This window comes from Mixophyes fleayi, chromosome 11 (assembly GCF_038048845.1).
Source record: "Mixophyes fleayi isolate aMixFle1 chromosome 11, aMixFle1.hap1, whole genome shotgun sequence".
Lineage (NCBI taxonomy): Eukaryota > Metazoa > Chordata > Amphibia > Anura > Limnodynastidae > Mixophyes > Mixophyes fleayi.
In genome coordinates, this window is record NC_134412.1 from 14,304,258 (window position 1) to 14,319,613 (window position 15,356).

Below are 15,356 nucleotides of genomic sequence, written 5' to 3' on the forward strand. Positions count from 1 at the left end.
ATGGAGCATTGGATAAAACAATATTTATTTGAATGGTTTGTATAAGTCCATAGTACATTTGTCAATTTTCGCAAACTTCATACCCCGCAAGTTAAGTTGATGCTTTAACATTGTAATCATTTATTGCTAGAAATAAAGTGTTCCATTTGGAATTTCACAAGACACTTTTTTTTTTGTTTTACAGATGGCAGCGTTAATTATCTCTCTGTTAAAGGCTGCATTGTGACAGGTGGATGTGAAGCAACATTTGTACTACTTCCGGGCAGTAAAGAACTTGCAAGGAAGAAATTTAATTGCGTAAATGCAACTGCTGTACCCTAGACTGTTCAGAGAGACTAAAGTTACCAACTATATCTGCTTTTTGACTAGTTGTAAACGCAAGTTGAGCCTGTGTCATATTTAGCAACATGATACATGTACGAAGAATTGATAACATAGTTACTGCTTTAGATGTATTGCATCTTACAAATAAATAAAAAAATTAAATGTACGCAGGAGTTGTTGGGAAGTTGCTTTTTTCCTTAACAAGATGATTCCAGCAGTGATGTAGCTTACTATTATATATCACTGCACAATCCAAGTAGGTAAACTGTTTTTTTCCTTTTCTATACAGAACCGATATTTTATAAGTCATAATGCATATAGTAATATAATACACATACGTACGTAAAATAACAAGATAATAGGTTTGACAGAGAAGCAGTATTTGAAGAAAACAATCTTGCAGGACTCAAAGCTACCAATAATTGTTTTTGAAAACATCATTCACAGGCAAAAATAGCCGTTCTATTACTACATTTCTGGTAACATATAACTTAGAATTCAGCCCCATACTGATCCTGTACGAACCATTTACAAGTATTTTGTTCACATACATAAAAGTATGGTTCAGTGAGTACCACGCATGTTAATGTAAAGTTTTTTAGAGTTAAAGTTAGGAAATGATGCTATGACTATATCCACCTCCTGCAAGATGGTCTTGTACATGCCAGGATTGGCCCTTCTTACATTTTTTATTCTGCCACATTGGCTTATTGCCCAGTTCCATCCATTTCCGTCATGCATGGCACACTGTGTTGGCCTGAGTGGTGAACAGATTAGTGAAGCTTTACAATAAAATAGTCTCACATTCCCTATGCAAGTACCATATTTTTAACGTTGGAAGCAACATATTTCAAACATAATACCACCTATTAATTTTATAGGCAGGTATTGTGTTTGGATCTTTGTTTGTTAGGAATAACAGCACATATCAGTGCTGTGTAATATGGTCATGCAATATGAAAATAAATAAATATCATCTAACTTCACAGGAGGTGGTTGTCAGCAGGGAACAGGGCCGTATTTCCCATTGGGCACAATGGGCAGGTGCCCGGGGGCCCTGCAGCCCAGGGGGGCCCGTCGGAGGCAGCAAAAAAAAAAAAAATGGAAAAAAAAAAGACAATACTTACCTTGCAGTCAGCTGGCGATCCGGCTCCCTCCATGGTCTCCTCCTCTGTACGGCGCTCACAGTGCATGTCGGGCTTGACGTCATCACGCCCGCCTGACATCAAACCATGGAGGGTGCCAGATTGCCAGCTGACTGCAAGGTAAGTATTGTCTTTTTTTTTCCATTTTTCTTTTTTTTTTGCTGCCTCCGACTGGCCCCCCTGTGCTGCATGGCCCATATATGTAATCATTTTTTTTATTTTTTTTATATATATATATGTATATATAGGGGCCCCGGTGCACTTCTGTGCCCGGGGGCCCAAGTTGTTGTTAAGAGGGCCCTGGCAGGGAAGGACTGGCTGCATTAGGCCCATGCTACAGTAACATCACTTTTCAAAGTATTTTTTTTTTCCAAAAAATAATTAGGTATAGAGACACATCCACACCCACACATACCATTATGATACATCAGTGACTTGAGTAAGCTATAGCTGCAACCAAAATCCAAGTGGTGCCTCTGTACTAAGGAGTCTGGGTAATGTGGTGCCTCGGATACTGTTAATCTGGTTCCAGGTCATTTGTACAATCATGGTTGGTTGGGGCTGTGCAATGAGTGGGTCAAATGGTCATAGAGAGTTTCTTATTGTGTTGCCAAGATGGGGGTGTAATTAGGTGCGACATCAGTGTATGCAATGTGAGACCAAGGTGTGGAGTCAAGGTGTGATTTTCCCAAATGAATCAAAAACAAGGATATAGGAGCTCCCACCTTATTTCTGTAACACCAAAAACGTACAATCAAAATCTGTAAATGTTCAAACCCACTGTTATTATCTATCTTGTCCTCAATATTCTTCCTGAAATGAGTATATAGAGTTTTTGAATCTTTCCAAATAAGTGTTCCATACAATAGAATAAAAATTGTACTTAGTGTGGTATATTAAACAATACATTTCAACATGTTCACCTTGTCCTGAAAACAAATATCTTATGTCTTAAAGATGCTACCGTGATTTTTATCCGTGGAAACCAATGTTAGGTGTAATGCACCCAATTGTGCTATTTTCCAATGTATTTGTGCACACTCCCCTCTCATGAATATACTTACAGGGAGGAAATGTACAGAGGGCCTTAACTGCAATCTGTGATCACATCACCAGAGATAAATATTTCCAAATCACAAAAAGGGAGAGGAGATATTGATACATTATCCTTTATCTTAATTAAAACATCTGACAAAAAAACTCTTACAAATTAAAACAATCTCTATAACATATATAAGAAGCTTGTGAGGAACTTCCTTGTGAGCAGGGATGTTACTACCAGGGGAGCAGAGGATGAAACCCCCGACTGGATTGAACATGTGTAGAAGGACAGACACTCAGCTCCTTCACAAATCCTTTTATTAGGTTGTATGATACACTTATAATACACTGCTTTATGTACTGTTTTACGGTGCTGTAAGTTGACCGGAGGTGTCCTTTATACTCATTTTTTTAATGTTATACCAAGTGTTGAGTTATCCTTCCCAGCATGCACATAGGCTGGAATGTGTTGCAGTGATTGATGCACATCAGAGCCGTAACAAGGATGGTGCGGGTGGTGCCGTTGCCCAGGGCGCAAGGCCAAGGGGGTGCAGCAGCCGCTCGCTACCTGCCTCTGTAGGCTGAAGAGAGAGAGATATTTACTTACAACAGTGATGCTTCAGCCTTCAGCCCTTAAGTTCCGCAGTGGAACGGAGGTGCGTTCCACTGACAGGAAGTTCGGCATTTGGAACGTAAATGCCGAACTTAAGGGCTGAAGCCTCACTGTTGTAAGTCTCTTTCTCTCTCTCTCTCATTACACGTGTTTAATAAACAGATGCCTGGACTATATTAAGTGATGATAAAGTGTTAGCTGGATATTCTGTAGAGGGTGATCTGTTCTCTCTATGCTACCGTTTTACGTGGTTACTTTTTGCTTTTATTATATTTCGGTTTGTTGTCAGCATATTGTGAGGGACAGCCATCATGGCTGCTCTCAGTTAATCACAGAAGTCATAAAACATAATATTAAATACCCGTTGATCACTTTCATAAGAATGCATGTCGCTCACATGTACTTAGTTGCACTTTTAGTTCAAGTCATTTTAGCATCTTTGTATCATACCGACCACTGTTCATCCAGTGCACAATATAATACATGGATACACATATTTCATTGCTTGTATATGGTGATAACTTATTGTACATGTGTGGATGGTATGTCCTATACAAACCTTTCATACGTCACATTGCTGGTGAACGGAGGCAGTGGGATCAGTTAGATGGTTTCCGTGTTCTATATACCTATTTGTTACTATATCTTTCTTGTTTCCCACAGCAAGAGGTATTCTCATCATAACTGTTTACGTGCAGATATTCAAGTCTACATATACTACAAATATATATATATATATATATATATATAAAGAAATATATAGTGAGAGAGAGTAAGTATATGTGAACCCCCCTTAAATTTATGCCCAGTACAGCTTATGTAAAATAAATATATACTTTTATCTCTACATATATACCTATAGAATACCTATCACTATATATCCCACCACTGTGTGTGCAATATATATATATATATATATATATATATATATATATATCTATAATATAAATGTCTTGTGGCGTGTGTTAGTCTGTCTGTGTGTGGAAAAAATAAAACCAAGCTGCAGCGCCACCTGCTGGGCGGAGTTATACACTGACCTACTAAATTCTTAGTGTGTGTGGAAAAAAAAATTCAGAAAGGGCTGAAATTTGGTATACTAAGATGTTTTTAATTTGTTAATTTAATTTGTTAATTGTTAAAAGTGTTTATAAAGATTTTAAAAAAATATATAAATATTTCTTGAAGGAGAAGTGACAGTTGGGAGTGGTTGGTGGTTGCCGGGGGTGACAGTGGGGAGTGGTTGGTGGTTGAGGCCTGGGCTAGGCCCAAATGCATGACAAGAACCTTTTTAACACCTTAAGTAGCTTGATTTGACTAGAATGCATGAGTATCATGCACGGGTTAACTTGTATATATATATATATATATATATATATATATAAGAATTCTTTCAGTAAAGTGCTAGCCACACCCACACATTAGGTTGGCCACACCCACTTGTCAAATGTCACTACCACTTAGATGGGGGGCGCCGGTGCCCTGTCTCGCCCAGGGCACTTAAATGTCTAGTTACGGCACTGATGCACATAGAGAAAAATATATCTCAAATGCATTATTAAGGGTACCTGCTCTATGGCAATATAAATGCACAATATGGATACAAAAAAGAATGCCAATGTTGCCAGTTCTTTTCTTTACCAGTGTAAATCTGTAAATACAGAACCTAGTACAATAAAAATATGAGGTATTAGTTCATATTGTGATTGAAACATATAAGCTTGCAATCTGTGGCAAAGGGTCCTCATTTCTTGAGAATGCGTACACTTACATCTAGACAGTGGCGGTCTGGCGGACTGGCCATAGGCCTCACCTTGATAATTCCGGTAGACCATAGGGTCATGGGGCAGCTGAAAATGTTTTTTTTTTACTTTTTTCCTCTTCTAAATATATATATATATAGATATATAAGGACCCGGCATGGCAGTCGGTGTGGCCTAAGTTAATGGAGCCGGCCCTTGCCTATTAATGGCCAGCCCCAACATTGTTTTGCTTCCCGGTGGCGGGCTCCTCCCCACGAACCAGTCACCTTATTACATGTGCCGTGCGGATCAGCCCAGGGCTGTTCCGTCCCCCCTTTCTTGAAGCTTACCTCCTCTCTTCCTTCTAACATCTCTCCCAGGGTGCACAGGGTGAGGAAGGAGTCACAGCTGTCATTGATACTTTGACCTTAGAAACAGGCAGTCTTCCGAGGTGTGCGCACCCGCCGGGTGCTGGAAAGATATGTTAGAAGGAGGAGAGGAGGTAAGGATCAGAAAGGGGTGACAGAGCAGCCCTGGGCTGATCCACACTGCAAATGCATTAAGGTGACTGGCTCCGGGGGAAGAGCCGGCCACCAGAAAGCAAATCAATGTTGGGGCCGGACACTAATAAGCTAGGGCCGGGCCCATTAACTTGGGCCACACAGACTGCCATGCTGGGTAATTTCTGTAAGTAATATATATAAAACAGGAAAAAGTTACAAAAAACTGTCTTCAGCAGCCCCATGACACTACTGCCTACCTGAAAAAATCCCGGTGAGGCCTATGGCCAATCTACCCCTGCCTAGATGTAAGTGTATGCACTCTCATGAAATGAGGACCCTTTATCATAGATTGCAAGCTTATATGTTTTGATCACAATATGAACTAATACCTCATATTTTTAATGTACCAGTTTCTGTATTTACAGATTTACATTGGTAAATACAAGAACTAGCAACATAGGCATTGTTTTTTGTATCCATATTGTGCATGTATATTGCCATACAGCAGGTACCCTTAATAATACATTTGAGATATATTTTTCCCTATGTGCATCAATCACTGCAACACATTCCAGCCTAGGTGCATGCTGGGAAGGATACCTCAATACTTGGTATAACATAAGAAAAATGAGTATAAAGGACACCTCAGGTCAACTTACAGCACCATAAAACAGTGCATAAAGCAGTGTATCATACAGCCTAATGAAAGGATTTGTGAAGGAGCTGAGTGTCTGTTCTTCTACACATGTTCAATCCAGTCAGAGGTTTCATCCTCTGCTCCCCTGGTAGTAATATCCCTTCTTATAAAGAAGATCCTCACAAGCTTCTTATATACAGTATAGAGATTGTTTTAATTTGTAAGAGTGTTTTTGTCAGATGTTCTAATTAAGATAAAGGATAATGTATCAATATCTTCTTTCCCACTTTTTGATTTGGAAATATTTATCTCTGGTGATGTGATCACAGATTGCAGTTAAGGCCCTCTGTACATTTCCTCCCTGTAAGTATATTCATGAGAGGGGAGTGTGCACAAATACATTGGAAAATAGCACAATTGGGTGCACTACACCTAACATTGGTTTCCACGGATAAAAATCACGGTAGCATCTTTAAAACATAAGATATTTGTTTTCAGGACAAGGTGAACATGGTGAAATGTGTTGTTTAATATACCACACTAAGTACAATTTTTATTCTTTTGCATGAAACACTTATTTAGAAAGATTCAAAGACTCTATACACCCATTTCGGGAAGACTATTGAGGACAAGATAGATAATAACAGTGGGTTTGAAAATTTACAGATTTTGATTGTATGTTTATAGAAATAAGGTGGGAGCTCTTATATCCTTTGATTCATTTGGGAAAACCACACCTTGACTTCACCTTGGCTTCACATTGCATACACTGATGTCGCACCTAATTACACCCCCATCTTGGCAACACAACATGAAACTCTCTATGACCATTTGGCCCACTCATTGCACAGCCCCAACCAGCCACGATTGTACAAATGACCTGGAACCAGATTAACAGTATCCCAGGCACCACATTACCCAGACTCCTTGGTACAGAGGCACCACATTACCCAGACTCCTTAGTACAGAGGCACCACATTACCCAAACTCCTTAGTACAGAGGCACCACATTACCCAGACTCCTTAGTACAGAGGCACCACATTACCCAGACTCCTTAGTACAGAGGCACCACATTACCCAGACTCCTTAGTACAGAGGCACCACTTGAATTGTGGCTGTAGCTTTAGCTTACTCAAGTCACTGATGTGTCATAATGGTATGTGAGGGTGTCGATGTGTCTCTATACCTAATTTTTTGGGGAAAAAAATTACTTTGAATAGTGATGTTGCTGTAGCATGGGCCTAATGCAACCAGTCCTTCCCTGCAGACAACCACCTCCTGTGAAATTAGATGATATTTATTTATTATCATTTATTTATATAGCATGACCATATTACCCAGCACTGATATGTGCTGTTATTCCTAACAAACAAAGATCCAAACACAACACCTGCCTATAAAATTAATAGGTGGTATTATGTTTGAAATATGGTGCTTCCAATGTTTAAAATATGGTACTTGCATAGGGAATGTGTGACTATTTTATTGTAAAGCTTCAGTAATCTGTTCACCACTCAGGCCAACACAGTGTGCCATGCATGACGGAAATGGATGGAACTGGGCAATAAGCCAGTGTGGCAGAATATAAAATGAAAGAAGGGCCAATCCTGGCATATACAGGACCAGCACTAGCATCTTGCAGGAGGTGGATATAGTCATAGCATCATTTCCCAATTTTAACACTAAAAAACTTAACATTAACATGCGTGGTACTCCATGACCAATACTTTCATGTATGTAAAAAAAATGCTTGTAAATGGTTCCTACAGTATCAGTATGGGGCTGAACTCTAACTAATGTGTTATCAGAAATGTAGTAATAGAACAGTCTTGTGCTTTCTATACCTGATCAATTTGCACAAATTAAGCAACATATTAATAACATTAAAATGAAACTGCAAGTTGAGATGTACAGAATCTGATTATTTTGTTTATTTCCATGCTTGAAGCCAAAACTGCACAGGGAATTTAATTTGTATGATTGTATGACTTTATGTACCTGTAATTTTCATGAAATTCTGTATTGCTAAACATGTAGCCAGTTAATAAACAGTGATTTGTATCGGGAAAGGAAACGCCTAGCACAGATTTAGATTGTCTTTCGACTGCAGCGAGAAGAAAGACGACTTAAAGTGTATCAGATGATGAATATAATTAAATGTTGTTAAAATTTTACAAAGAGAGGTAGTTGCAAAATGTTTTAATGCGAGGCTAGGATGCAATGATTGCATTTAGCTAATAGAACACAAAACGGTTTCAAACGAACAGACATATGACTAACAGTTCAGGGCTAATTTTGTCCTGTGTAGGATGTTTTCAAAAATGTTTATTGGTAGCTTTGAGTCCTGCAAGATTGTTTTCTTCAAATACTGCTTCTCTGCCAAACCTATTATCTTGTTATTTCATGTACCTATGTGTATTATATTATTATATGCATTATGACTATCGTTTCTGTATAGAAAAGTAAAAGCGCAGTTTACCTACTTGGATTGTGCAGTGATATATACTAGTAAGCTACATCACTGCTGGAATCATCTTGTTAAGGAAAAAAGCAACTTCACAACAACTCCTGCGCAAAAATAATTTTTTGTTTTATTTGAACGATGCGATACATCTAACGCAGTAACTATGATATCAATTCTTCATACATGTATCATGTTGCTAAATATGACACAGCCTCAGCTTGCATTTAAAACTAGTCAAAAAGCAGATAAAGATGGTAAGTTTATTAACTCTTACAAGTCGGGGGTACTACATCAGTTGCATTTACGCAATTAAATTTCAGTCTTGAAAGTTCTTTACTGCCCGGAAGTACTGCAAATGCTACTTTACATCCACCTGTCACAATGCAGCTTTTAAAAGAGAGTTGATTAAAGGTACCATCTGTAAAAAGAAAAAAAAAAATGTCTTTTGTGAAATTCCAAATATAACACTTTATTTCTAGCAATATATGATAACAATGTTTAAGCAACAACTTAACTTGCGGAGTATAAAGTATACAAAAACTGACAAATGACAGTACTAGGGACTTATACAAACCATTAAAATAAATATTGTTTTATCCAATGCTCCATTCTATAACATTCCATCTTCAGGGTGCCATTAGTACCAGCACACAGGGCATCATGCCTAATGCCCTGCTCCTTCCTCTCAATAGTGCCCTGGGAGCTTGCACAATGAAATATTTTTCATACAGTGTGTATAAACACTTTTATACACACTTTATTAATATTATTACCATTTTTTATATAGCACCACTAATTCCACAGCGCTGTACAGAGAACTCACTCACATCAGTCCCTGCCCCATTGGAGCATACAGTCTAAATTCCCTAACACACACACACACAGACAGACAGACAGACACACAGACAGACTAGGGTCAATTTGTTAGCAGCCAATTAACCTACCAGTATGTTTTTGGAGTGTGGGAGGAAACCGGAGCACCCGGAGGAAACCCACGCAAACACGGGGAGAACATACAAACTCCACACAGATAAAACCATGGTCGGGAATTGAACTCATGACCACGGTGCTGTAAGGCAGAAGTGGTAACCACTTAACTACTATATGATAAACTGTGTTTAACATATAGACTAACTAGATGCATGGCCAGGGCATACAAATGTTTTTTTGTACTTTTTTTATAATGTTATATTTTAGTAATTAGTCTTTAACACCACCTATTTTCCCAGTGAACATATATGCATAGATACGGTTAACCACGGTACAGCGGAACCTGAATACAGTGATTGAACCAGAGTCTGATTTCAGCCACAAATTCCGGGGTGATATTATGACCTAGTTTATATGTCCTGCCAGTCATTCATCATCATCATTTGCATTTTGACCGGATATATGTACATCCTTGTGGTGGTTTGTCTTTTTAAAAGCAGAATTTAAAGTTGAAGGATGATTTTTAGCCTTTCATCTGTTTTTGGATGACAAAGAGAATTGAATACTTCAAATCGCTGGACTTCTGAATCATATAGTTACTCTGATTGAACAGTTGTCTAAGTTTTGCGTGGTCTCAAGGGATGTATTTAATATCCTCAGTTGCACTACAAATATGTGTCTGTTATTACCATGCTACCAGTCTGACCTCTGCTATTCTCTAGTTGATGCAAGTGGTTACTTACCAGCATACTGTACTTCTCCAGCATAGTCTGCACACTCAAATTCTTCTCCAACACACGCAACAGTTCCATTATCTGCACAGCCTTCTGCACTGCCATGGATATAGCATTTTGGACACTCCTTGCCATTAGGTGACAATACACCACAGCTTTCTGAAAAACAAAATTTACATTGGAAATTAGCCTTATTTTTATTATCTTTCAATCAACAAGTTGGATGTTTCTCACACATAGAACATTATATCCATTGTATTCAACATACTGTCTACTGCTGAAATGTATAAAAATTATGCATAGGTAGTGGTGAAGCATAAATGCACCTGTACATTCTATATTGATACCAACTACTCACACAGAGTCACTAAAATATGCAGTACATACGGTATATATAGCAAAAACAATGATCAAGCGCAAATATATACATATATTACTCTCACCAAAAAAGACAAAGTATTTACTTATTATTTATGCACAGTAGTAAAGATAACAAGACCTATGAACACTCTAATCCCATATTGCTGCAGTCATTTTGCTGTAGTATACGAGTTGAATGAATGTACAGAACATTAAGCTATTTAAATGGATTTATAGATTCTCTTGATATATAACAGGTACAAACACTGCACAATTTATACACAGGTTAGTACAGGGTTTCCAAAAGCCAGTCCTCAGGGCTCCCTAACAGTGCAGGTTTTCCATATCTCCTTGCTGGAGCACAGGTGTATTCATTACTGACTGACACATTGTAACAGATCCACAGGTGGTCCTAATTATGTCACATGTGATCCAGAAAACCTGCACTGTTGGGGAGCCCTGAGGACTGGGTTTGGGAAACCCTGGGGTAGTATATTATGTGCATTACTTTCTATCCTAAGGTAATGATAACAATAAATATAATGGATTTCTGCACATGGCTTACTTTAATTACTTTAATTGTGCATTTGATCAAGGTTTGAATCCCCTTTTGTAGTTTTAACTCTCTGCTCATCCAGGATGTCCTTGGATTTTTAGTGTGTAGGAGTATAACAGCGTATAGCCATTCAGATCATCGGATTGCTCACAACATCAGGAGGCAGTGACAAGTCCATTTAAGTGATTACTTTAGCAAGTACAGGGCTACAAGTAACAATATGATGATGTATTGAGAGGATTAGGGGTAATGGTGAAGGTACAGACTGAGGGTTATATAGTGGAAGGAGCAGAGTTTCCCAACAGCAAAAAAAAAGGCTCCTATCAAACCTATGAAGGAACATGACAAATCTCTATATGAAGCAAAGTTCATACATTCCGTAAAATATAGGTTCATCTCAATGCTTCATACGTGCCAAAGATGAATATCCATAGTTTCTGAATTCTAAAGGCATTAAAAGACGGACATAATTTTTGAAATGCAAGTTTATATACTTTATTTAGCAAAGCCCATTTTGGTGTTAAGTTTACAAAGCAGATCCCATTTTGAGGTCCAGGATAGAACACTGACCCCTCTCTGTCAACCAGTAGCCACATTCTGGTAATGCACGCACCCTACTAGTGAGAAGTGTAGAGTGCACAGCCCATCTACACAACTACCTCCCATAATTCTTACTGGGTGCAAGGAGGCTGGAAAAATATATAAAACAGATGAGAAAGTGAATACAATTTAAATTAAAACAATCGCTAAGTTGTTAACTGAACAGTGCCTGGTTTGTCTATATTGTAAGTGTAGTACTGATTGCCAAGTTGGTAATGTACATTGTATGGATAGTGGAGATATAAAGGGTGTATCAGGATATTTTCCTTTCACATATAATATAAAACTGGACATCAAAAAGATTTATGTAAATAAAAAAAATATAAATATTTCATAATAATTTATCTTAATTCATCTCTAGGCAACAAAAGGGATGATTCTAATTCATTACACTTATCTGTATTGCATTTTAAATATTCAAAGTTTGTGAACATGAAAATCAGCGTCAGCTTTCATTTATTCATAGGCAAGTTAGCCATCATTTTGTTCCCATTAAATAACAGAGAACAACAATGATCCTTCATCATCAATACCATCATTAACTTTTATGTTTATAGCGCCAGCAAAATTTCACAGTGCTTTACAACTGGAAACAAATACAGTAATAAATCAATACTGGGTAATACATACAGACAGAGAGGTAGGAGGGGAGGGGAGAGGGGTCAACAGTGTCAAATGCAGCAGAGAGACCCAGGAGAATTAGAAGAGCGTAATGGCCTTTAGTTTTAGCTGTGATCAAATCATTGACAACCTTAGTCAGTGCAGTATCTGCGGAGTGTTGGAGGTGAGAGCCTCATTTAAAAGGATCCAATAGGTTGTTTGCAGAAAGGAAACTTGTGAGAAGAGTGTAGGCAATTCTCTCTAGAAGTTTGGAGGTACATGGGAGCTGAGAGATGGGGCAGTAATTTGAGAGAGAGTTGGGGTCAGAATTTTGTATTTTTTCAGAATATGAGTAATCACTGCATGCTTGAATAGTGATGGAAAGATACCAGAAGAGGGAGAGAGAAATTACAGATTTTAGTTAATTGTAGAATGATCGCAGAAGACAGGGATCTTTATTTATATGGCACCACAGAATCCGCAGCGCCGCACAATCAGCAGAAAAGGAACTGAAAAATATACAGATAATTAAGGGACAAGAGAAACAATAGAATCAGTAAAGATTAATACAAGAGACTATAGCGAAAGCAACTACACAGTCACAACTGGAACAAAGGAAACATTACAAAGAGGATGAGGAGATAGGAAGTAGAGAGGCCAAACTTGTGAGTGTTAACAATAAGAGGATTACGTTAGTAAATGCAGATGATAGAAGTGGAGTGAAAGAGGCAGGTGGAGCGTGAGGAGTGAATTGTTTTAGGATGGGGCCGGGTAGGCAAGTGTGAAAAGATGAGTTTTGAGGGAGTGTTTAAAAGATACAAAATTGGGAACAAGTCTGATTGGATGGGGCAGGTAGTTCCAAATGTGGTGAGCAGTGCGGGCAAAGTCCTGAAGGCAGAAGTGTGAGGTGGTGATAGGTGATGAGGAGACAAAGTCATCCTTCATGACTATCATAACAATAATTATTATTACTTTAAGAAAAGGCAGCAAGATCCATTGTTAAAGATTCTATAATGAGCCAGTGACCTAAACATCCTGTGTTGTCACTAGCAACCAGCCCTCTACCAGCTTGATGTTAGCTCCCCTCTAATAGTTTTCAATACACCCTACCATGGCCAGAATAGGTTTAGCAGCTTTTAATATGGAAGCTAGAAACATGATGGACTCCCTCTACTAAACTGCCCACCCCAGTACTCCCAATTACCACCGCCTCAAAAGTCCTACCTATATCACATGCTACACAGACTAGAGTCACTTATACTGGTGAAGCATCATTGGAACACCTGACTGGTATACAATATATGTGTCTACAACTTATCATTGTGCTGCAGAGGTTTTTACTAGTCAGGCATTTTTCACCAATTGACCATTATACATTGCTTTGTCCATGATCCAATCTGGATCACACATTGTCTGAGGCAACTCTTCCCACCCCTCACTGGTTCTGTTTTCTAATTTTTGTCATGTGTTAAAAAACAAAATCAGACACTGTGATAACTGTTCTTAATTGGGACATATATTTGCATCCCTAAGTGCTTCCTGCTCACTTTCATATACTAACTGCAAGATTGCTACACACATAAAACATTACACATCTTTTCTGCAGTCAGCATCACCTGTCATGTATAAAATAGTATATAGTATACAGTGGGGGATTTTACAGTATTCAGCTATAGAGATTACATTAATTTATTTCATATTCCTGTGTCAGTAGAAAACATATATATATATATATATATATATATATATATATATATATATATATATATATATATATATATATGCAATTGTCATATTCCTAGTGCTTCTTTCTTCACTTAAGAAATTAAGAAACTCTATTATCAGCATGGAGGGCTGTTTAATCCCTTTATGCCATACAGAGGGCAAGCCTGGGTCTTATTCCCTGGGAAAAATAGAAATATCCCTATATGCCACCATACTCAGGAAAACTAAGTAGTAATGTTTTTGTATCATTTTCAGGGGTTGCACTAATTATGTAAAAGTAACTTAAAGGAATAATTCTGGAAAAGGTAATTTTATAGGCGTGGAAGGGGAACCTACTGAGGCCTATATATTTTTTTTAAACAAAAAAAAGTTATTGTTGGCCAAACTATCTCCTGTCATGAAGAAGTTAACAATGTAAAGATCACTAAAATTTAAATATACACATTTGAACAGCGTGGTGTGATGTTTCAGTAAACAGAAATTAACACTTAAGTTGATCTACGGTGAAAATTCATATTTCGACATTCCCAAGTGTATGGATATGTATTCCCACAGAGTGATAAAATTCTAGTTATGTATATTGTATATAAATATGCAAGAAAGTGTACTCTTTTATGTTCCTTTTATACATTTTATAATCATAATTAAATTGATAGTTTGATGGCCATTTAGGAATGAAAACTTTGCATGTATTAGCTCTTACTTGTGAAATTTAGATTTGCATTACTGCCGTCTCCTTTAGCACACTGAGTGCTGGCACGAACCTCAAAGCCAAGGCCAGTCGTGGCGGAGAAGCATTTGTTACAGAGTCTATCATCTCCACATGTTTTTTGTATTGCCGGATATTCTTTATTATCTTGAAAAAAAAATGAAACAAATAAATAAATAAATAATAATTAAAAGAGTCAACAGCCAATCAAAAGCAGATAAAGCAAGAAACTCTCAAAGCAAATTTTCCAACAACATTTCCATTTTGGGAGAAGAAGGAATTTGTGTATTAATGTATTATAATATAAATGTAGCTAAATCAATCTAGGCTGCATACAATTTACATGCATTGTTTCAATAATTGATTGTTTTTCTTCTCACATCCTCCAAATGAAAAGTCAAGACCGCTTCAACTATGGCAGATGAACTACCAAAACCCTTATTCACTCTCTAATAATCTCTTGCCTTCCTTACTGCAACCTCCTCTTCTATGGCATAGCCAGGTCCCACCATGCCCACTCTTCATTCTATCCTCAATGCCGCTGCCTGCCTTATTCTTCCCTCCCGCCACTCTAGCTCTGCTGTCCCTCTCTGCCATACTCTACACTGACTCCCCTTGGCCCACAGTAATAAATTTCAATTCCTCATCCTCAGCTACAAAGCCCTCACACAGCCC

The 15,356-nt window shown here is 37.9% G+C and overlaps 2 protein-coding genes across 3 annotated transcripts in view; one reads left to right on the forward strand and one right to left on the reverse strand.

The window, feature by feature from the left end:
• LOC142107806 (uncharacterized) overlaps window positions 1-490 on the forward strand; it is a 39,282-nt gene extending 38,792 nt beyond the window's left edge. For both annotated transcript variants that reach the window (XM_075191427.1, XM_075191426.1), the window contains exon 5: window positions 185-490. In XM_075191427.1, the coding sequence (XP_075047528.1) occupies window positions 185-321 (137 nt within the window). In that variant the 3' untranslated portion in view covers window positions 322-490. The remainder of the gene's footprint in view (window positions 1-184) is intronic.
• Window positions 491-8,569: 8,079 nt separating this feature from the next.
• LOC142107805 (uncharacterized) overlaps window positions 8,570-15,356 on the reverse strand; it is a 43,965-nt gene continuing 37,178 nt past the window's right edge. The window contains exons 4-6 of the mRNA XM_075191425.1: window positions 14,676-14,828; window positions 10,141-10,290; window positions 8,570-8,885 (exon numbers count right to left, since the gene is read on the reverse strand). Coding sequence (XP_075047526.1) covers window positions 8,731-8,885; window positions 10,141-10,290; window positions 14,676-14,828 — 458 coding nt within the window. The 3' untranslated portion in view covers window positions 8,570-8,730. The remainder of the gene's footprint in view (window positions 8,886-10,140; window positions 10,291-14,675; window positions 14,829-15,356) is intronic.